Source organism: Diadema setosum, chromosome 15 (assembly GCF_964275005.1).
Source record: "Diadema setosum chromosome 15, eeDiaSeto1, whole genome shotgun sequence".
Taxonomy (NCBI): Eukaryota; Metazoa; Echinodermata; class Echinoidea; order Diadematoida; family Diadematidae; genus Diadema; species Diadema setosum.
In genome coordinates, this window is record NC_092699.1 from 10,821,694 (window position 1) to 10,845,269 (window position 23,576).

The 23,576-nt window shown below is 37.4% G+C and overlaps 1 protein-coding gene and 1 pseudogene across 1 annotated transcript; both read left to right on the top strand.

Annotated features, from left to right (window-relative positions):
• The first annotated feature begins 4,062 nt into the window (after positions 1 to 4,062).
• LOC140238511 (uncharacterized) lies at positions 4,063 to 14,427 on the top strand. The gene is made up of 3 exons (XM_072318416.1): positions 4,063 to 4,081; positions 8,573 to 9,306; positions 14,416 to 14,427. Exons 1-3 carry the CDS (start codon positions 4,063 to 4,065, stop codon positions 14,425 to 14,427), a joined length of 765 nt encoding a protein of 254 aa, XP_072174517.1.
• A 3,205-nt stretch (positions 14,428 to 17,632) lies between these two features.
• LOC140238512 (uncharacterized) lies at positions 17,633 to 18,544 on the top strand (annotated as a pseudogene).
• Positions 18,545 to 23,576: the final 5,032 nt, after the last annotated feature.

The window sequence follows — 23,576 nt, forward strand, 5'->3', positions numbered from 1 at the left end:
AGTTGCGATAGTTTTGCACGAAATATGGAGATGAACAGAAGACACCTATGGCAACGTTGATATTTTACTTTATTTCATTTTACTTCTGGCATTATTTGATAATGTATCTTTACTGTAGGTTGTTATACGAGTATTGTTTACTCTGTTAAATTCACATTGTTTTGTTGATACGATTTCTATCACTGAAGAAAGTGAGATTTATGTTATGTTATTCTTATTGTCGAAAACGGAAATAAATTTGAATTTGAATTTGAATTTGAACATGCCTGGTACCGTTACCACACGAGTCACTAGCTCCCGTTCACTGTGTATGTAACAAGCATCAAACCTTTTATGTCCAAACTTGAAATAGATATATTTTCGATATACTGTATTTGGTACATGTATTGCTACATTGTTTTTGAGTAATTCGTTTTTGTTTTGGATTTTTTTTACAGGCTCTGCTTTTCATGAGGTCATAATAAGATTTATCAAATGTATATTTTGTTATTGTAATATTATGGAATGTTGGATGGAAATGGAACACAATTACGAATTTCATGGAAATACAGAATATCGTTTTCAATATCTTATTGTCAATTCAAATTGACGTCCCCGGTCAAGATGTTTTATCTACCATAACCCTCTCGAATCAGGTGTATAAATGCGGTACGTGGCAACGCTATTTAAAGGTAATGATAATTGAGGGGCTGTCTGGTAGAGCATTGGTCATGGTCATGACTTTTAAGACATTCTTTCTAAATAATGTTTGCTGGCAGTTGTTTTCTAAGGAACCCCACCCATTCCAATAAATAAGACAATGTTGTCCATTCGTGACGTATTATATAGGCCAAGTATTGTCACTGCTCGTTATCTTACATGATTATTATTTTAAACTTCTTGTCGAAAAAAAAAATAGTGTGTTGCGCCTTTCTACTGTGATCTTTTTACCTTTGATTTGTTATTTGTGCATTTGTGAATGGAAACAGCACAAATTTAGACCAAAATAAAACATGTTACGTAACATAGATACACTTTATCTATGCAAGGAGTAATTTTGAACAGAAATTTTATCACACAGTGTAACCACCGAAGCACTGACACACAGTATGTTACTCGTTAGAAAACGGTTTCAAAAGTTCATTTTGCAACTTTTATAGTTAGTAGGGCCGATTGTTTTACAAAAACGTGATGACAAACTAGCAAGTGTAATTCATGCTCTCTAATTTCATGTGTGATCCTAATCAGGCTAGATTTATTTCAATTTAATTCAGTTTCGAATTCACTTCATTTGAAGATTCATAACAGGAAGTCCGCGGTTACGTGCAAAACAAAAATGCATCACATTAGGTTCTGTCCGTGTATCACATTGAGATAATAATAATTATAATAATAATAGTTATAATAATAATAATAATATTAATGATAACAGTAATAATAATAATAATAATAATAATGATAATAATAATAATAGTAATAATAATAATAATAACAATAATAATAATTGACAGTGCTTATATAGCGCATAACACAAAGTGATAATGTCCCTATGCGCTCAAAAAATTAAAAGATTATACAAAGACATACAATTCCAATTCCAGTGATGGTACCGAGCTTCATGTTGATCACACTGAGATCACATTGAAGTTCTCAAGGCCCTGTCACACCTTTCCGGGTAAGCTACGCGGGCTTGTTGCGAGTAGGGATTTTCCAGCACGCAGGAGAATTTTCTGCGGGCGAACAAGGATGTTGGCGAGTTCCGTACTTGCGTCTTACTGCTAGAGGCGTGCTATTTACCTGCAACTTGCGTGTATTCCGTGAGACCTGCGTGAGAGCTTTGAAATCGATCCATTTTCAGCTACGAGCGACATACGGGGACTGCGAAGTACCTGCGTTACAGCTGCGAAATACCTGCGTAGGAGTTGCCTGCGAGATGCTAAGGGCCTCCTACTGGTGTTCTGCGTGTACCTCTGCGGGCATCCCCCCGCGACTCACCCGGAACAAGTTTAAAGCATGCTCAAGGCCTTGTCACACTGTGTCTGGGGAAGCCTTGCGGGTTGACTTGCGGGGAAAATTTTTTGCTACCCGCACCTCCCAGCAGTTGGTCCGCACCTGACAGTACCTAGCGTGTATCTCGCCCGTAGTTGCCCGGAGGCTCACGCAAGTCCTATTTACCCGCAACCAAGTTTTGAGCATGACCAAAACTTTTTCCGGGTGAGTCGCGGGGATTGCCCGCAGAGGTCCACGCAGAACGCTAGTAGGAGGCCCTTAGCGGCAGCACTTCGCAAGCAACTCCCATGCAGGTACTTCGAAGCTGTCACGCAGGTACTTCGCAGTCCCCGAGTGCGGCCAAGATAATGACATTCTGTGGGACTTCTGCCATTCCGTCAGAGGAATTCCTTTACTGAGTTGTCAACCCCCACGCGCATGGCACGCAGGTCACACAGAATACCCGCGAGTAGAACTTAGGTAGAATGCGTTCAGCAAGTACGACACATGCAAAACTCCCCCAAATCCTTGTCCACCCTCAGAAATTGTCCGGTATGCTGGAAAATCCCCACACGCAACAAGCCCGGGTAGCTTGCCCGGAAAGATGTGACAGGGCCTAAACATGGTTGCGGGAAGAAAAGATTTGCGTGCGCACCTCCGGGCGACTACGGGCGAGATACGTGCTAGGTAATGTCATGTGCGAGTCATCTGCGGGGACCTCCGGGCAAAAATTATTCTTCGGCAAGTCGCACGCAAGGCTTGCCCGGAAAGGTGTGACACGGCCTTCACACTTCCAAGTACTGTATTCCATGTACAAGCGCGCCGGAACACTTCTGGGTTTTTTTGTGGTTTTTTTTGTGTTTTTTTTTTTTTTTTGGGGGGGGGGGCAAAATCTCAACGGGGGCACATTTATGTGACGACGCGAGATCCTCGGCGCGGGAGCGAAGCGAGCGAGCGGGGGGTGTGGGTGTGGAAAGGGGGATCACCCCCCCCCCCCCCCCCACTGTAGGGAGCTTTTGTAAAACAGGACTATGATCTTAACATACGGGGGTATATTATGTGATGGTGTGAGATCCTCGTCGAGGGAGCGAAGCTACCAAGCGGGGGAGGGGGATACCCCCTCCCACGGTAGGGACTTTTTGTAAAAACAGAGTATAAAAGTCGCTTTTATAGAGCATTTTAAATTAAATTTCTGAGGAATTAAACAGAGTAAAAGAAATCACTGCGAAGGACTATGATAATAACTTATACAAACTTTTCATTTTAATATAAGTACGGGCAGAACGAGCGAGCCACTTTCACTTTGCAATTTATCTGAAATGTACTCATTAAAAGCTTAAACGTGATCGCATCGTTCGAACAATAAAAAATATTCTTATACTGCTAGAAAACAAAGAAGAAAATGAAAAATGTAAGGTTTACTAAAGGTATGTTTCAGCGGGCACACTCGAGGACACGAGGCTACCATCTATACACTAAATTTACTCATAAGTTCCTATTAGTGTATAGATACAATAATGTATGTTCTTAGTGTATTATAATTTTCGCCCCGTTAGGGCCGAAAATTTTTGCATTTTCAGTTATGAAATTACAACATTTAGACAAGAAATATGTCTTTATTGTTCATTTTGATCTTTAAATCAGTGATTAATTATTTGTTACAGAGGGCACTTGAGGGGGGGGGCAAAAACTCGTTTTGCCCCCCCCCCCAACATTTTGTTTTTGTTTGTTTTTTTTGGGGGGGTGGGGGGCAAGTGCCACCCCTGCCGCCCCCCCCCCCCCACTTCCGGCGCCCTTGTCCATGTACGTACAAAATGTTTCAAAAGTCTCGAACGTCAAGGCGTCGCCGAAACTTAAAGTTCGTGGCTCTTGAACGTATCGTCCGACTTTTCCTAAATTTCACTTGATGTGTTCTACCAATAGCGTTGCCTTCACTCAATCCACACAGATTTGAGTTTCATTATCCTATCAGAATGTACATGTCAAAGTGAGCCCTCTACGCTAATAAAAAATGTTTTTAAAAAAATCCGATTCACTCTGTCTGATGTGACGAAAGCTAATGGCATGTATAGTGAGAAATAAAATTGATTGAAAATGCCATTGAACGAAGCAGGTAGGCAACTAAACACTCGGTCAAGCCATTAATATCACTTCTTTCAAAATTATTTATCTCATTGTATATATGTGTATAGCATGTATATATTACATATTATGTATATATAATTATGTATATATATATATATTAAGGCGTTGCCGTTCTATGCCAAAGACCCGGGTTCGAGTCCCGGCGGAGACCAATTTTTCAACTCTTGCGCTTTTCCGAAAAGGAGGAACAGTAAGAGGAATAATGATGTCAAAGCTACGCACCGATTTCTCCTTCCTTTCTCATATATATATGTATATATATATATATATATATATATCATATATATATATATATACATATATATATATATATATATATATATATATATATATATATATATATATATAATATATATCTATATATGATAACGTAATATTCAGCATTCATTTGAAGATTACCTGTAATAACATTACACACAAAAAAACTTCGAGGTTGCAGAAATCTGTAAAATATTCGCCGCAGACATGAACGGTTAAGGCGTTAATATGATACATGCTGTGCAGCCGTCGGGGGATTAAAGGATTAAACGATGCACTGTTATCGTAAAAATGAATAAAAATGAATAACGAATAAAGAGTGTCATAAAACAATGATAGCACTGAAGGCTTGTTGCTATACACAGACCAAGGGGAGTTAAAACACCAGTAAATACACGTTTCAGTCAACTCATTAATTCAACATCCCGTAGATGTATGTATGTATGTATGTTTTTATATATATATATATATATGTGTGTGTGTGTGTGTGTGTGTGTGTGTGTGTGTGTGTGTGTGTGTGTTTGTGTGTGTTACATATTATATAAACTTGAACTCGTGACATTGAATTCACTTTACACATGGAAGCTGTAAGCAACGTGACATCCGGATATTAGAACGGAAAACTCGTGAGCTTGCTGGCGTGTTGCAACCTGCATAATTTTACATTTGCCATGTTTTCCCTATACTTTACCTTACTTTGTAATGGGTCTCTTGTAATCCATAATCATTTCGGCAACCTTCTCTCATCTGTGCTATGAAATCGTGACAGGTAAGTGCATGAAACACCAATCTATAGCTGATTTTTTGTGTTAGACCAGCTTTCGTCTTGTAGTAATGTGTAGTAGGTAAACACGTGTATTGCAAAGAAAAACGTGAGCGCGACTTTATCTAAACGACAACTAAGAGATGCATTTTCCTCAAGCATAAAAGACAGGATATTTTATGTGTCATCATTTTCTTTGAGCTTTATTTCATAGAATGATGGGTGCAAGTTTGCTACAGAGAGTCACTTATAAAAAGAGAACTTACTTCGTATTGTGAAATAAATTGGAATTGAAATTGAATTAAATTTGAAATGTATACAAGTGGAGTATCTCCATTTACCCTGCTATCGATGAGAGTAGATTCCAAGTTCGCTATCCAGCACAAAGTTTTTCCATGTATGAAAATATCTATTAAAGATTTCATTAATCTTTGTGTAAGATGATTTTTCCAGTTTTATTGAAAATGTTCTAATACATACATAATTATTGACGGGAGGCTGATTCAGTATATATATTTAAACTTGGTTGTACGTTCAGGAAACGTGCGTATTTTACTGTACTGCATAGGCCCTACTCATCAAAAACAGAATAAGAGAAAATGCCTCGGGGAAAACAGAGTGTTTCATGTTTAGGCTAACCAGGATACTGATATAGATATACTTATCATCTTCTATGCTAATTTGGGCTATATCTTTTTTTTTTTAATTAAACTCGTCATTAATCATTCATGACAAAATTGCAGGGATCACTAAGAAACAAATATAATTATGTAGGAACAATGACACAGTTAGAGACAAATACGAAGAAAGCGATGTACAGTGTACATTATGGATATATTAACCTGAACGTGATCACTGATTGACACATAGCAAAATACGAAAACAAATAGACATACGTTTACATGTAATAGGACAAGGGGATTACAGAACTGGTGGATAGACCGGTTCTGTAATGCATTTAGATTTAATGCGTGCTTTGTTCACTAAAGTTGCCCATAACAACTAAAAAAAAAAAAACAAAAAAAAAACAACTTGCTATGCCCTACACAGCAACAACTAAGCGAATTCCTCCCTTTGGAACTTAAAAGGATCGTATAGTTTTGGTTGAGACCTAATTTCAGGTTTCTAACATTTTTTGGTGAGATGATGAGAAACCTCTTATGAAATATGAAAGAGCATGTAATTCTATGAGGAATTCAATGTTTATTTGATGAAAATTGGTTTTGAAATGGCTGAGATATCCAAAAAAGAGCGATTCTAATGAAGTGTGGGACCCACACTTTTACGATCGATTGGTTTTACTTTGTTTTTGGATGTTTCAGTCATTCCAAACCCGATTTCCATCAAATAAAGTTTGAATTCCTCTTAAAATGGTATGCTCTGTACTATATCATAAGTGTTTTCTTGGTATCTCGCAAAAAAAGTCCAATTCTCATCTCCACTAATACAGTACCATCCCTTTAATAGGAGGGAGAAGGTGAATGAAATGCTGCATTACTAGGCTGTAGGAAAAGAAACATTCATTGATTGTAATAAATTACAAAAACGGTCGGATATATATTAAATACAGCAGTCACCAAGCAGGAAGGCAATGCACAAAGCTATAGAGTGATGATGAGAACAAAGTAAAACACACTCAATTAAAACATAACATATTCTACGTGTTGTCAAAGAAACTTTTTTTTCTTTCTGATTTTATGAATTATTCAGCATTTCTCGAAGCATAAGACGATGATGAAAGAAAGGATGAATCGATAAAAACTATGTCCAAAAAATAAGTTATATTCATGTCGACATAAGTTAAACTGTTAAACAATATAATTTTAATTGATGGCTAAGTTCATTTATCAACATAAAAAGACAAAATCACTCAGATCATATTTTTATTGTGTATTACTGAAATGTGTGGTTTTAAATTTTATATGTATGTAAGCGTTATGTACATTGCATATTACCTTTCTACACTTCATATGGAAATTAAACTATTTGAATAAGCCAGTTCGCAGTTCGCTCATTTACACATTGGAACAAATGACCTTTCTTGTTTGTTTTTTTTCAATTGGTTAGACACTTTCCAAATTTCATAGGGCCTAATATAACTAGGTCTACATGAAAATTGTGAGGGTATGACATCATCAACTCGCTCATTTGAATATTCATAAGGACTTGTCATGAAATGTTTTCAGACAAAAAAATAATGAAATTTCAAGATGTCATATCTTCCTTATTTCTTATCCGATTTTTGTCATTTTTGTATCGTTCTGTATTATTCATCTTATTTATTCCATTTTATTTTCCACAGGGTAGCCGTTTCAATTTAAAAAAAAAATGATTTACAAAGGGCCCTGCATAAAAACAATACAAAATAGATTCAAAGTTACATACAAAAGTACAGTAAATCAAAAAAAAAAGAGAAAAAACACATGTCTTACAAACTCAATACAGAATTAATAATTACAGGCAAAATTTGTTATATTAAAAGGCTGAGAAAACATTTTCCACCATTTGCAAAAGAAAAAAAAATATACATATATAAAATGGTAAATTACAGGCAAAACTTATGTCACAAAAAGGCTGGGAAAACATTTTCCACCACTTGCAAACCTACATATTACATCAAAAGGGCCTATTATGTTACCTGTCCGGCTGACACATAAACTGCCAAATCAATGAGTTGATCTTGCGAACATCCTGAGCTCTATAAAAGGTCGGTGCACCCCCCCCCCCCCCGTCTAAGACGCCCTCCTCGGCCAGTAGTGGGCAGGCAGAAATCTCACGTGATGACCGATAGTACCCCCTCAAAAAACAAAAAACAAAACAAAAAAAAAACTGCCGTCTATACAAACCGCATGCAGAAAAGTTTATTATCGATTGGAAAATACTATGATACATGGCAGTCACGATCGGACATACGTACATGTACACGATACAAAATCACTTCACCGTCGGCGCACCCCGTTGGCTGACAAATCACATTTCGGTTACCAACTTATAAAAAATGACTATTTCACCAACAGTATACATACAAACGTATATATGGTTCATATCTACCGAAATTTTTTTTTGACAATTTTAGCAGGCACATAATAATCACGTGTCACCTTTGAAATCTTAACAAAATATACGATATATACACATATCAAAATTATTAAATATAAAGAATAAGTATATTAACGCTTTAATTAAACAGCTTTGAACATAATAATATCACTGCCGCAAATGTATTATAACCGGTCAATAATGGAGAGAATTCTATATCTCTTTTTATACAAAGATAATCATACTTCCATTTCTCAGGAAGGGAATGTTTTTCTCTTTCTTTTGAAGTTTGTGTACTTTTTTTCTTTTTTTTTTGGGGGGGGTGGTGGATTTCCTCTTTAAAATATTCGTTGTGATCACGCTCCATTACTTGTTTGGGGGTTTTGTTTTGTTTTTCAGCAAGACAGTGTCTGGCTCACAAAATGGATTTCACTGGAAGGCATATTTTACTTCCACTGGTGACAGTGCTAATGTGTCTCAGAAACAATCTGGCCGTGAAAGTCTATAAGTTTTACGAAGGGAGAGATGTGTCGCTGGAGTTCCATCAACCTCTGTCCATTGACTCCAACTTTGAATATGAGGTTTATTTGATCGACGCCTCATGCTACTTCTACAGGAATGGAAACATGGTTTTTGGCTGCCTCGCACCTCAGCAAAGCAGGCGTTACTCCGTTCATAGCGAGATATTACCAACATACTTGACAGTGACTCTCAGCATAGACACTGTCAACTCAGAGGATAGTCAATTTTACCTTTTCTCTCTGAGGGAAGACAGAAATGGGGAAAGCCGCTTTTTCACTCAAGACGCCTACATTGAAGTTCCGAGTCCACCAAGCCTAACAGAATGTGCCGTGAAACCCATTGAGTATTCAGCTGCGTGGAACGATGTTAACTGCACGGCTTTCCTTGCCAGCGATGGAGAAGGTTCTCTTTTCTGCTTTCAAGATGGAAAGAAGATCCCATACAAGGGGACTCGTTTTCGACTAAATGACCAAATAACATGGACCTTCTGGTTGAATGTCCAGCTCCCATTCAATTGCTGTTCATACGAAGCAACATTTCCAATAACATCCGAAGCCTGCTCACAATTTGTGTATCACCCTTCAACAAACATTAGTGTAACAGAAAAAATTGTAAACTCTTCCAACAGTCATGCAGCACCAACAATTACTGTATCAGAAATGACTAATCCAATGAACTTTTGGAACACAATCAGAGCAGAAACCAGCAGCTCAAGCATCACACTACACGCAGGATTTCGCGACAACCCTGTGATTGCACCAATGATATCATTTTTCCTATCTCTGACTGTTTCGTATTTGTATTGTTAATAAAGCAGATAGAACTAACTCTAATGAAATATGATTCATAGTTTGTAAAGATAAAGAAATAGATAAATGAATGAATAGATAAAGAAATAAATGAATTCGGAATGTTGTTTTTGACAAAATAAAATGAGTATGGATAATAGATAATTATTATTCATTATAAATAACCGGACACGTAGAACACTTTAACACTATCAATTCAATTCAGTTCAAGTGATTTTATTTCCACATAAAAGCAATAAAGCACATAAAGCAATATACATAACACTTACATACTTACATAATATTTTAAGGAACTTTGAATCACATAAGTTTCAACAAAACATGGATACAGTTATAATAATATCAACTTTGTTTTTAGATAAGTAAACAAGTAAGCAATATGTATTTCGTAGCTCTATACGGAAAAGAGGAATTCACAAGAGAAGCATATAGCTTGTAAATTATGTGAATTCCTCACATTAGGACATTTGTATATTTTTTATTCATGTTCTATATTCCACATTTCATACAAGTTTGATATTCCATTTGATTTTGAAAAAGAAATGTTTTTAACACAATGGTCAGTTTGAACCAAAATTGCACAAATGTATAAGGACGTATAATTGACGTGTAATACGAGGAACCCACTAAAAAGCAAAGCTTGTAGGATGTGGGTTCCAAAAATATAATATAGGCTTTTAGTACAGTATATCAATGTCAAAAGTGACGTAACATGCATAAATACAAGATATCGAGAATATTATAAAGTTTACGGAATGTACAAAGTATTGTATGATATTTATGATTAAACTTATGGTATCAATGCTTAGAAAATTAGCAAGTTGATCAAACTAATGAAGTCATCAGAGCGAGGCATCAAGTTTGTGTATGCAGAAATTTTTCAAATGATTACGTCAAAATAATTAAACGTAGGACTTTAGCAAATTGGCTTTGAGATTTTGTTTAAAGGAACTCAAAGAACTTGATTGCAACCGAACCGAATCTAACTCATTCCAGAAAGAAGGGCCGGTCGATGTAATTGTCTTAAGGGCTAAAACTGTACGAACAGGGGAAAAATGATAGGATTCACTGTGTCTTGTAGGGTAAGTATGGATATTACTGTTTTTAAAGGACAAGTTCACCTTCATAAACATAAGGATTGAGAAAATGCAGCAATATTAGTAGAACACATCAGTGAAAGTTTGAGGAAAATTGGACAATCGATGCAAAAGTTATGGATTTTTAAAATTTTTGTGTTGGAACTGCTGGGTGAGGAGACTACTAAGGCTCGTGATGTCATATGAGTACAACAGTATAAAGAAAATGTAAAGAAAATTCAACATATTTTCACTTTTTTGGCATACTAAAAGAGCAATTGACTTGCCTCTTTCTAAAGGCAATGGGAATAATATTACCTATAACATATGTCAGTAACAAGTCAAGGGAATGTGTACTTTTCTCAAAAGATGAAATTTTGTGAAATTCTCTTTATATTTTCCTTATGCTGTTGTACGCATGTGACATCATACACTGCAGTAGTCTTCTCATCCAGCGGTGACTGCATAAAAACTTCAAAAATTCATAACTTTTGAATGGATTGTCCGATTTTCCTCAAACTTTCAATGATGTGTTCTACTAATATTGCTACAGTCTCTCAATCCTTATGTTAATGAAGGTGAACTTGTCCTTTAACAAACATTGAGGAAAATATACTAGGAAGATCACCAGTATTCAACTTATACATAAAAATTCCAACATGATACAAATACAAATCAGAAATTTTTTAACAATTTACTTGAAACAAACAATTCATTAGTGTGATCAAAAAAATGTGCACGATTTCTAATCCGCAAGGCCTTTTTCTGAATCAAAAATAACGAATCGATTTTAGTCTTTGAGCAATTCCCCCAGACTAATATTCCGTAATTCAAGTAAGGTAATAATAGAGTTGTATAAAGAGAATGCAATATTGGCTTTGGGAAGAGATATTTCAGTTTGTGAATAACTCCAACATTCTTGCACAAGAATTTGCATAAATAATCAACATGTACCTTCCATGAAAGGTTACTGTCAATATGAATACCTAAAAATTTTGTTGAATCTATTTGGTTTAACTGTAAACCGTTCACTAAAACTAAACCTGGAAGAGATTTTATTGTGTTACTGAAAACCATGATATAATTAGTCTTATTTATGTTAAGCGACAATTTATTTGCCTGAATCCACTCGAATACCAGCTTAAGTTCATTATTTAAAGAATCGAGCAAAACATAAGGATCTGAGTGAGAATAAAAGAGACTTGTATCATCTGCGAACAGAAGAAAAGACAGCAGAGAGGATGAGTTCCGGAAGTCATTGATATATAAAATGAATAAAAGAGGACCTAGAGGGAGCCCTGTGGAACACCACAACAAATCGAGTTTATTTCAGAGTCATGATTATTTACTTAAACAAACTGAGTTCGACCGGTAAGATAACTTCTGAACCACTCCAAGGCCTTTCCACGAATACCGTAATGATTTAGTTTATACAAAAGAATTTCGTGATTTATTGTGTAAAAGGCCTTGGAGTAGTCCAGAAACAGACCGCCTACATTGAAGTTCTGAGTCCACCAAGCTGCGTGGAACGGCTTTCCTTGGCAGCGACGGGGAAGGTTCTCTTTTCTGCTTTCACGATAGAAAGAAGATCCCATACAAGGGGACTCCTTTTCGACTAAATGACCAAATAACATGGACCTTCTGGTTGAATGTCCAGCTCCCATTCAATTGCTGTTCATACGAAGCAACATTTCAAATAACATCCGAAGCCTGCTCACAATTTGTGTTTCACCCTTCAACAAACATTAGTGTCATAGAAACTTTTGAAAACTCTTCCAACAGTCATGCAGCACCAACAACTACTGTATCAGAAATGACTAACCCAATGAACTTTCGGAACACAATCAGAGCACAAAGCAGCAGCTCAAGTGTCACACAACACGCAAGATTTCGCGACAACCCTGTGATTGCACGAGTGATATCATTTTTCCTATCTCTGACTGTTTTGTATTTGTATTGTTAATAAAGCAAAAAGTACTAACTCTTATGATTCTTAGTTTGTAAACATAAAGAAAAAAGATAAATGAAATGAATAAATACATAAAGAAATAAATGAATTTGAAATGTTGCTTTTTTATCCCCCCCCCCCAAAAAAAAAAAAAAATGATTATGGATAATAGGTAATCATCATTCATTATAAATAGCAGAACCCGTAGAACACTTTGGCACTATATTCAACAAATGTTCAATGCAATTCAATTCAATTCAATTTAATTCAAGTGATTTTATTTCAATAAAGTAATAAAGATTACTATACATTACACTTACATGCGTAAATAATATCCTAAGGAACTTTGAATCACATAAGTTTCAACAAAACATGGATACAGTTATAATTATATCAACTTTGTTTTTAGATAAATAAACAAGTAAGCAATACGTTCGTATTTTGTAACTCTATACGGAAAAGAGGAATTCACAAGAGAAAAACATATAGTTTGTAAATTGTATGATTACTCACATTAGGACATCATACGATATAAATCATACCTCCAAGTGTCGCTGCCGTTCCTCATCAGTTAACTTGAATTATTGATGTCATTTTGTAATTGATTGAGTGCCTATATCAAATGGTCAGTCTATTTGTCGTGTTCACTACATAAACTTTCATTGCGTCAGTATTTTGATTACACAAGGTATAATCTGGTAGACACATAAACAAAATTGACAGAAAGAACGTTGCATTACATTCTGCCCTTTTCCTTCATATCAAATTGATTTTTTTTTTAAGTAGACATAATTCTGTGAACGTGCTCATAGTCTCTGTAACACAAAACTTACCTTGTGATGTTTCCTTATTGTCAGTTACACGATTTGCCGTGTGTTATATTCCATTCGTTACTTTCCTTGTCATGGATGTGTGTGTACAATTCCCCTCTACTCTCTGAGATTCATAGGAGTACTCGCATAATAATGGTAGCGCACAAAAGTAGTTCCCTTGGTAGTCGAAAACAAGACCACATAATTACTATTACTGTAAGGACATTTGAAACATTTTGCTTTTAACTCATGCTTGCTGTTAGTAATCGAAAATGTGTCCGATGTTAGTAATGGAAAACTGACCCTCAGAGTAGAACGCACCTACAAGTTGTAGGGATATTAGTTTCAGACACCACGAATATTAATAACTTGACATATTCATTATTATCAAAGCATGTGTATAATTATACTCCCTGGAATTACACTATGTAAACACAAAATTGCCAGTAGATCTACGTCTGCCCGCCTTACCTATTTATTAGTTCACGGGAAGTGCACACTTCAAAAGCTGACCATATTGCAGATTCATCCGTGTGCTAGGTGGGTCATCGCCATATTAAACGCTTGTATACGCTGGTAAGTGCTATTGCATGTTAATTTCATTGTCACATACAGTTGATTTTGTAAGAATTTTTACATTATTAGTCCAAGCACATTTTAGTACATTCCACATCTATCTATGTAGGCCCTATGTTACAATTAACAAGCACCCTTCATTGAATTTGATGAAATGTTTGTTTATTTCATTGCCCGATTCATCTTCTTGAAATCTTACTTGACGCCAATTTTACCTACACGTGAAGTTGAGTGTTTGTAAATTGCATTTTGCTTTGCTGACTTGCAGAATTGTACATTTAAAATAAATCCCGCATTCTATCACGGGTGTGATTTCTGTATCCTACCAGGTTTCTTTCTACTTCTTTCTTCTTTAGTCCCTTCCGGACGTCATGTTTATGTTTCATGCTCTCTCTCTCTCTCTCTAACTAACACATCTCCCAAAGATCTCCCACTGAATCATCTCACTTCTATAATTACAGACACCTCCTCCCTTCATCTCATTTTTACTCTTTTTCAGGTTGTGGGGTAGCCTTTTGTCAAGGCCCTCTCGCTGTTGCAATGTACTGTAAGTAAAAGGCTGCAATTAAAAAGTTCTTCTTTTTTTTCTGAATACATATGTTATAATTTTTACCCAATAAACATCTTCCCGAAAAATATAAGTTACAGGTGCAAAAACTCCTATCTTTCTTGTCGGCACAATGTTTGTTACATGTTAACAGTTATCCTTACATTGATTAATGAATGACGGTGTGAAACGACAAATTACTGGCAGCAACATCAGGAGAATTGCATATCAATTAAATGCGAGTGAGCTTGAAAATTTTGACATTTTACTGTCCAAAACTGCCATTTGCAGCTACTAGTATATTTTTTCGCTTTTGTTTTTTACCAGCGTGCCCCCCCCCCCCTTCCCTTTGTAGTTACTGGGGTCCTGTCACACCTTTCCGGGCAAGCCTTGCGTGCGACTTGCGAAGAACAATTTTTACTACCCGGAGGTCCCCATAGATGACCAGCACATGATAGTACCTAGCACGTATCTCACCCGTAGTTACCTGGAGTTGCTCACGCAAGTCCTATTCACCCGCAGTCAAGTTTAGGCCCTATCACATTTATCCGGGCAAGCTAGGCGGGCTTGTTGCGTGTGAAGATGTTTCAGCACGCAGGACAATTTTTGCAGGCCGACAAGGATTTGGGCAAGTTTCGAATGCGTCTTACCTGCTCGACGTGTGCTACTTACGTACTAATTCCGTGTGACCTGCGTGACAGTCGCATCGGTGGTGAGTGAGGGCTGACAACTCGGTGAAGGAATCCCTCTGAAGGAATGGCAGATTACAGTCCCACAGAATGTCATTATCCTGGCCGCATACGGGGACTGCGAAGTACCTGCGTTACAGCTGCGAAGTACCTGCCTGGGAGTTGCCTGCGAGGTGCTGCCGCTAAGGGCCTCCTACTGGCGTTCTGCGTGGATCTCTGCGGGCAATCCCTGCGACTCACCTGGAAAAAAGTTTTGGTCATGCTCAAAACTTGGCTGCGGGTAAATCGGACTTGCGTGCGCACCTCAGGTCAACTATATGGGCAAGATACGCCGTAGACACTGTCAAATGTGGAACAACTGCTGGGAGGTCCGGATAGCAAATATTTTCCCCCGCAAGTCAACCCGCAAGTCTTCCCCAGACACGGTCTAACAAGGCCTTGAGCATGCCGGGTGAGTTGCGGGGGTTGCCCGCAGAGGTACACGCAGAGCACCAGTAGGAGGCCCTTAGCGGCAGCACCTCGCAGGCAACTCCCACGCAGGTACTTCGCAGTCCCCGTATGTTGCTCGTAGCTGAAAATGGATCAGTTTCAAATCTCTCATACAGGTTACACGGAATACACGGAAGTAGCAGGTAAATAGCATGCGTCTAGCAGAAAGACGCAAGTACGGAACTCGGCAACATTCTTGTCCGCCCGCAGAAAATCCCCCCCCCCCCCCAAGAAAAAAAGTGATAATAATAATGGACCTGAATTGACCTGAATTATATATATATATATATGTATATATATATATATATATATATATATATATATATATATACATACATATACATATATACATACACATAAGGCCTATATAGGTGTGTGTGTGTGTGTGTGTGTGTGTGTGTGTGTGTGTGTGATAGAGTTTGTGTTTGTACACCAACGTTCATTCGATTTAGCTTATCTTGGCATCAGTCGAAAGGTTAATTTGCACAAGTATACATGTATATTAATCATGTCAATAAACATGCTTTTGTATAGTGTGTTTACTCATCTTCAAGTATTTCTTACAGTAATAACCGTGTCTGTAGGTTTGCATTGGAGTAGCCTTTTGTCAAGGCCCTCTCGCTGTAACGGGCGTGCGAAGCGAGCCCAGCCGAGCGCAACTCAGCTGGGCTATCTTCACCATACAGCGAGAGGGACCTGACAAAAGGCTAGCTCTGGACGAGAGACTCTCATCAAGTGGAATGTATTACACTCATGCAGTTTGAAATGTAGGGTATACTTGCAACTTCGTGTGTGCTGCAATATGCCATTGCAGCCAGAGTAGACCTACTGTGGGTGCCAAATTCCTGCCATTGACCTACATACATCATATAGCATATCTACACAAATCACTACTAGTATAATTATTTCCCTTCTCCCTCCCCCCCCCCCCCCCCCCCCACGGAAACACGAACGAAGCCAGTCCTCATGATACAGTCACAGCTCATGGACCATTATGAAAACGAGATACTTATGCATTGCTACTGTCCCCTCCCGTCCTACTGAGGGAAAATACAGATTATAGGGCTAGGATATGATGGGGCGTGTGCAAAGTACACACTGAGGACTAAACTTTGTACACATAGATGTACATGTACTATTTACATTGATTATCATTGCTGTCTCTTAGCAACAGGTTTCAACCCCTACCGTTATCTGAAACAACGTGTCAACAATATTTTCCGTGTGAGCATGCTGCCGAATGTGTAGGCTGACAGACCAGTATCGTTTATAGTCAGTACTGTGTCAGGAGTATCTGCCTAATAAACACTATTGTTGGCGTCTGCTTCTTTCAAGATGAAATCTCCTCCAAGAAATAAGCTACTGTTTACCGGTGAGGGTATTAAACCATGGTAAAGAAAGACTATACGTTAGATTTTGTCATTAGTATTTGAATGAACATGCCCTGATATAATGCAAAGAGGACTGTTATTAACTTTACATTACAACTTACTAAAAGGTACAAGTATGTTTCCTCGAGCGTAAAAATGAGGTGGGTCTTTTGTCATCTGTTTCAATGTACAATCATGGAGCTACTACTGCTCCATGGTACAATTAACCTTGGAGGGTAAGTTCCAATAGTGATGGTTGATAGTTTCTTCCATGCAGGAAGGCACTGAGAAAGTGGAACTTATTCCATTTTTTATGCAATTGTGACTTGGGTACAAAAGTGTGCTCTTCTTGTTAAATAGCTGAATTAGACAGACCAATGATTACAAATTCATTCGCTATCTAGATACAACCAAAGAAACAATCAATTCAGAGTAACACATAGGAGGAGATGGAGTAATACTCTTCTGTCGATAACAAGAAAGTTTGATGTTTTCTGTAACTATGTCTCTTCTACGAATGGCACTTACGATAAACTGTTTAACGAACTAAAGTTCTTCGAATCACGCTAACTGATAAAGTTCCATTCTGTTGTGCTACAGGACGGGGTCTTCTTTTGCAAGATGAATAACAGGAGAATACGTTTCCTGGCGACAGTACTGATGATGTGCATCAGTAACAGTCTGGCTCTGGAAGTATACAAGTTCTAACAAGGGAGAAATGTGTCGCTGAAGTTCCATCAGCCTCTGTCCAGTGGCTCAACCTTCGAGTATAAGATTCACTTGATTGATGACGCCTCATGCTACTTCTGCAAGAATGGAACCATGGTTCCTGGCTGCCTCACACCTCAGCAATTCAGACGTTTCTCTGTTCATACAGAAAGATCACCAACTTACTTGTTGGTGACTCTCAGCATTGACACTGTCAATTCCGAGGACAGTCAGTTTTACCTATTTGTCCTAAGAGAAGACAGAAACGGGGGAAGTTATTTTTACAGTCAAGATGTCTCTATTCAAGTTCATCGCTCACCAGGCCCAGCAGAATGCACTATGAAAACGTCTGAGTATTCACCTGCATGGAATGAGGTAAACTGCACATCTTCTCTTGGCAGCGACGGAGAAGGTTCTCTCTACTGCTTTCAAGACAAAGATAAGGCTGCATTCAAAGGACCCCCCGTGCGACTTAAGGGTTATGTGACCAGTATCTTCTGGATGAATGCCCGTCTGCCCATCAATTGCTGTTCATACGAAGCAACATTTCCAATAACACCTAAGTCTTGTTCCCAATTTGTATACTACCCTTCGACACATACTGGTGACTCAGACCCTTCCCACAATCACATGACATCATTATCTTCTGAACAAGGAATAACTGAACAAATCACTTTCTCGCAAAAAGTCGGAGAGGAAAGCAACCGTGTGACCGTCACACAACATAAAGGCTTTACCAAACATGCCAAGAAGACTTTTGCCCTAGTGATAATATTTTCACCTTTTCTGATTACATTGTGCTTGTATAAGCCAGCTCACAGTTAGCTCATGGGCACATTGGTACAAATTACCTTTCATTTTCAGTTCTCAGTTAGTTATAGGCACTTCACACGTTTTTAACATGTTTAAAGCAGGATTACACACAAACATGCCCACAATGTATGGAATTCACGTTCAAACAAAGAATAAACTTACCCAGAGCTTCCTGTATTCACCCCCAGTTGCACCCATGGTGATCCTATTGTCTCATTTGAACATGTTTTAATTAAATATGAATACCTTGCAATGCGTAAAGGAGAAAATGATGGCGGATGGGTCCTCTCGGAGAGCAGGAGTAGGACCTTAGATTAAAGGGGTCATTTAGTTTTGGTTGAGTTATAATTTCATGTTTCTTACGTTTTTGGTGTGATAATGAGAAACCTCTAATGAAACATGAAAGAGCATGTAATTCCATGAGGAATTCAATGTTTATTTGGTGAGGGTTGGTTTTGGGATGGCTGAGATATCCAAAACAGAGCGATTCTAATAGGTGTGGGACCCACACTTTATTACGATTGCTTTGTTTTACCTTGTTATTGGATGTTTCAGTCATTCCGAACCCGATTTTCATCAAATAAGCTTTGAATGCCTCTTAAAGTGGTATGCTCTGTACTATTTCATAAGTGTTTTCTCGTTATCTCGCAAAAAGTTTAAGGCCCATTTCTCATCTCCACCAATACTGTACTATCCCTTTAATCTTTAGTAGGCCAAAATGAGATCATGATATAGTGTACTGGCATGGCCTATGCTTTAATGGAAATGTGCCCAATTTTACTAATGGAAAACTTATACTCATAAAGATAAAATGCAAATACAGTCTGCAGTTCTAACAAAGTCCTCGGGACCGGCAGCTTTCTTTCGCTCTTTCAAAACTTAGTTATAACAGAACAAACGATAAAAAAGAGAAAGGATAATAATCATTGGGGCCTGAATTTTTACATCGTTGAACAGGAACTTCGTTATAACTGTGTTCGTTATAACGGGCGTGCACTGTAGGTCTAATACAAAAATTAGATAAATCACTAGAAATCCGTAAAAGTTGACTGTTCATGTTTATTAGACCATGCACTGTTTAAAGTTACTCAACGTACCAGTCTGTTATAGTTTGCTAACTTATTAGAGCACGGAACAGGCCCTTAATTCTGTACCCATTGTAACTTACGCGCGTTTTCAATTTTTTTAGAAAAAGGGGGTACATTTTTTTTTACTTCATTCGTGGAAAAAAATCCGATTAATCACTGAAATATAAAAGTGTCTTGTAAGATTTTCCTTGAATCTTTTTGAAATTAGAGGAATAGTGTTCAAATCTTTCCCCAACAATACTAGCCAGGGTTATAGTTTGAACCCCATCTCATCCTCCCCCCCCCCCCAAGAAAAGAAATATATATATATATATATATATATATACATATATACATATCCGGAATAGGGGTATACAGTGCGGATTCTTGGTGTTTACCCCGATTCTCTCGAATGTGCTTACTGTGCACATTTTGCTGCAAAATATGCCGGGCTGTTTTGTGGTACATTCAACATGAGAAAGTCCCCCAAAATACTCATTTCTGTGCAAGTGCTGACATCGAAGACGCTCTTCACCATTACACTCTTCTTTCATTATGGTTTCATTTTGTATGTAGCTTCTCTTTAAAAAGGAAAAAAAAAAACTTGGGATAATATTGAAGGCTTCCCCTCCAAAAGTCTGTAATAAGGGGTCTTTTCATCCTAAAAGGGGGTATGGTACAATTTGTGCAATATGTACATGGGTGACCACGGGGGGGGGGGGGGGGGCATAAGCCATCGCCATGATTGATATTCGATTGTTCATAATATATTGCCTTGCTGACTTCCAGAATATTGTATATCTCACAAAGTATAATCTCCACATTCCGTCATAGCGCGTGGTGATCACAGTATTCTAAATATGATCAATGTCGCCGTCCAAATTTACTCCTTTTTTTTTTTTTTTTTTTTTTTTTTTTTTTTTTTTTTTTTTTTTTTACTCCTTTCCAGGTTCTGGAATAATCATTCAGTTGCTATATTCCCTTCTTTATTTCTGCATTAGCGCGTTATGGCTTAGGTGTTTGTAACTTCACTTGATATTTTATCGTAATCATGTGCAACAGAGGTCTACATCTGTGGTCATGTTTTCAAAATAACCCCAATGTCATCAATCACCGAGTACCATCTAACCATCGTGTATACCGCTGAATCAATGAACCCGTTAGCTGCCAAAGTGTTCGCCAGTGTCACATAATCATTATGTAAAATAGTCATTATGTACCTCTAAAAGTGTGCACGCCTACCATCATAATTTTGACTATGAGGCTTGAGCTATATGAAAAAAAAAAAAGATAACAACTTCATAGTGTGACAGTCTTCGGCTGTTAGGCAGCGCTGCAGGTCCCATGCTAGCCACCTGTACCATTCAACCACGTATCTCCCACTCCCGAGAATGCTTCTTGCCTTTGGTTAAATTCTAAGTAGATGAACAAGAAAATAATTAAATATAATAACACTGTACATGACTGAGATTTGAATCAGGTAGCTATCATAGAAGAATAGACTATTCGCGCTGCATCGCGAATGTGCTGATCTGCCTTTCACTCATTCTACTTCCTATCATCTCCCTCTCCTTCTCTGTCCCTCTCTCTCTCTCTCTCTCTCCCTCTCCCTTCTCTCTTCACTTCCTTTCCATCACACTCTATTACTGTTCTCTACAGGGTGACTTCTCACTTGTGTATTTTTCTTCTTCTTCTTCTTCTTCTTCTTCTTCCTTCCTTCCTTCATTCCTTCCTTCCTTCTTCTTTTCTTCTGTTCTGCCCCCTGTATCTGTCTCTCTGTATGTGTCTCTGTGTGTGCGTAATGTTAACAGTGATATAATAAGTGTATTGTCATATTGTTAAATCTGCCGTTTTGTACTTATTTTCTATTTCTTGTATAAAATGTGTATCATAGCAAAAAGTGCTGCATTAATAAGATTCTTTCTTGCACCACTTAACTGTTTTTATTTCAATTTCTCTATGCACAGTGTGTAGTTGGTAGTATTATATTACGTGGAATGTGCTGTAATTTCGTCGTTTGTGAACCACGTCATGTATAGTGTTTGGAAATGTAAAAAAAAAAAGAAATTTAATATAAGGACAATATCATGAGTCATAATAACTTGTTCAAAATATTATATTCTAGATTTATTAAGAATATAAAAACAATGCATTTACAGTGCATTATATTCTGTAGTATTTCCCCATTCCGCAAACAAAAATTTAATGTGTATCATGTAGATAGGTCCCTGGCCTGCCACGTGTTCAAGCTTTTGCTTACAGTGGCAGTCCTTCTTCCGCATAATTTCTCAGGTAATTATTTGGAAATTTGGTATTACGAGTTATATTTTGTTAATGATATTAATCAACACATCGATTTTTCTTCTTTTAATCATGTACATTGTAATCTGCTTACTGATATTCTATGTGATATTACTGAAAAGAATCTTGATATGAAATTGTGTTGGAAAAAAGATAAAATCAAAGAAACAAACTGGAAGAAGTTATGTCATCATGGCCATATGGCTGTATACCTCTGTTATTTATATCCAATTTATTCATTCAGTTCACCTTCTGGTAGATGCATGCACAACATTTTGAATCAATCAGCATATCACTTTTAGCAATGAATGTATACGATTTTCTTCAAAGAAAAATACATTTTCCTGTTTTGTAAACAGGTAAGCCCCTTAAAAGCAACAATTAACGACGTCCGGTTCACTCAGAGATTCCATAAATCCACTACAGCTTTTCTGTAAATACTTCGTTAGAAACATTGCATTTGTGATAAAAAGATGAATAAATACCTCATATTTTCAGAAGTGTAAGTTGTCAGAATGACACAAGCATACTTTTAATCTCAATAAATGTGACAATGAAAGTGCAATGTAACATGAATTAATGGTGATGGCTCAATCAACTGGCCAATATTTCATAGAGACATTTAGAGGTCCATGGTGATGTCATTTAGCTCTCAATGGCACCTTTTCAACAGGTCTTGTGCACAATTCATCTAATGTGCAACTGGTGAAATTTAGAATTCTTTGATTCAAGAGCACGCTCAACACACATCAAGGAACATGATATCTCATACTGTGATGATAGTGTAAATGACATACGTCTTTTGAACATCAGTGAAAAAACAAAACAAAAACGAGCAGACTGAGTAAAGTTATACAGCCACTATACTTCACAACCTAATTGAACAATCAATGCATGTTTCAAGCCACTGAAAACACACAAAACGAACACGTACATGTACATCGTTCATAGTAGGAAACTCAGACAACAATGCAAGTGTTCTGCAAATATCATCACATTCAAAGGTCATAAACAAACTGCTCATGTGAACAGCCGTATTTGCATTACGCTATCATTTTACACCAACTTCGGAATTAACAAGTGATATACGCGATGATAAACGCTTAAAACACACACACAGTACATACACACACATACACACACCCTCATTGTACAGACAAACATATTAAGTTCGTATCTAAAAGTATTTATCACATGACTGTGAGTTTGACTGACGCTGCATGTCATATCCTACATATGCATGTCATATCTGCAACACACAAGTGCACTAAAATTCCTTTTTATCATGCTGATGGCTGCTCTGTTATACTACTCGGTTGTTGCCATGTGAACAGACTCATGCAAATACATTTTAGTTGCATGCTCTCTCAAATTCCTTCCCATCGGTGCTTTTCCTTCCACTTCTAGTAAGACCTTGGTCGTGTCGCATAGTTTCCCCTCCTTTCTTTCTTTCCTTTCTTTTATGCATCATTGCAGCTGGCTGGTATATCACATATAGGAATTGCAATTGATTCATGTTCTCCATTTTTCAAATCTTTCCCCGTGTCTATGGAAGCCGGAATGTTTAAACCCTAAAATTATGTAGTACTTAAGTATTCACGTCATTATCACTCCCATGTCAAAATTGCTTTTAGAGCAACTGCTATAGTGTGCAGCATGTGGTTACTTGTTCTCAT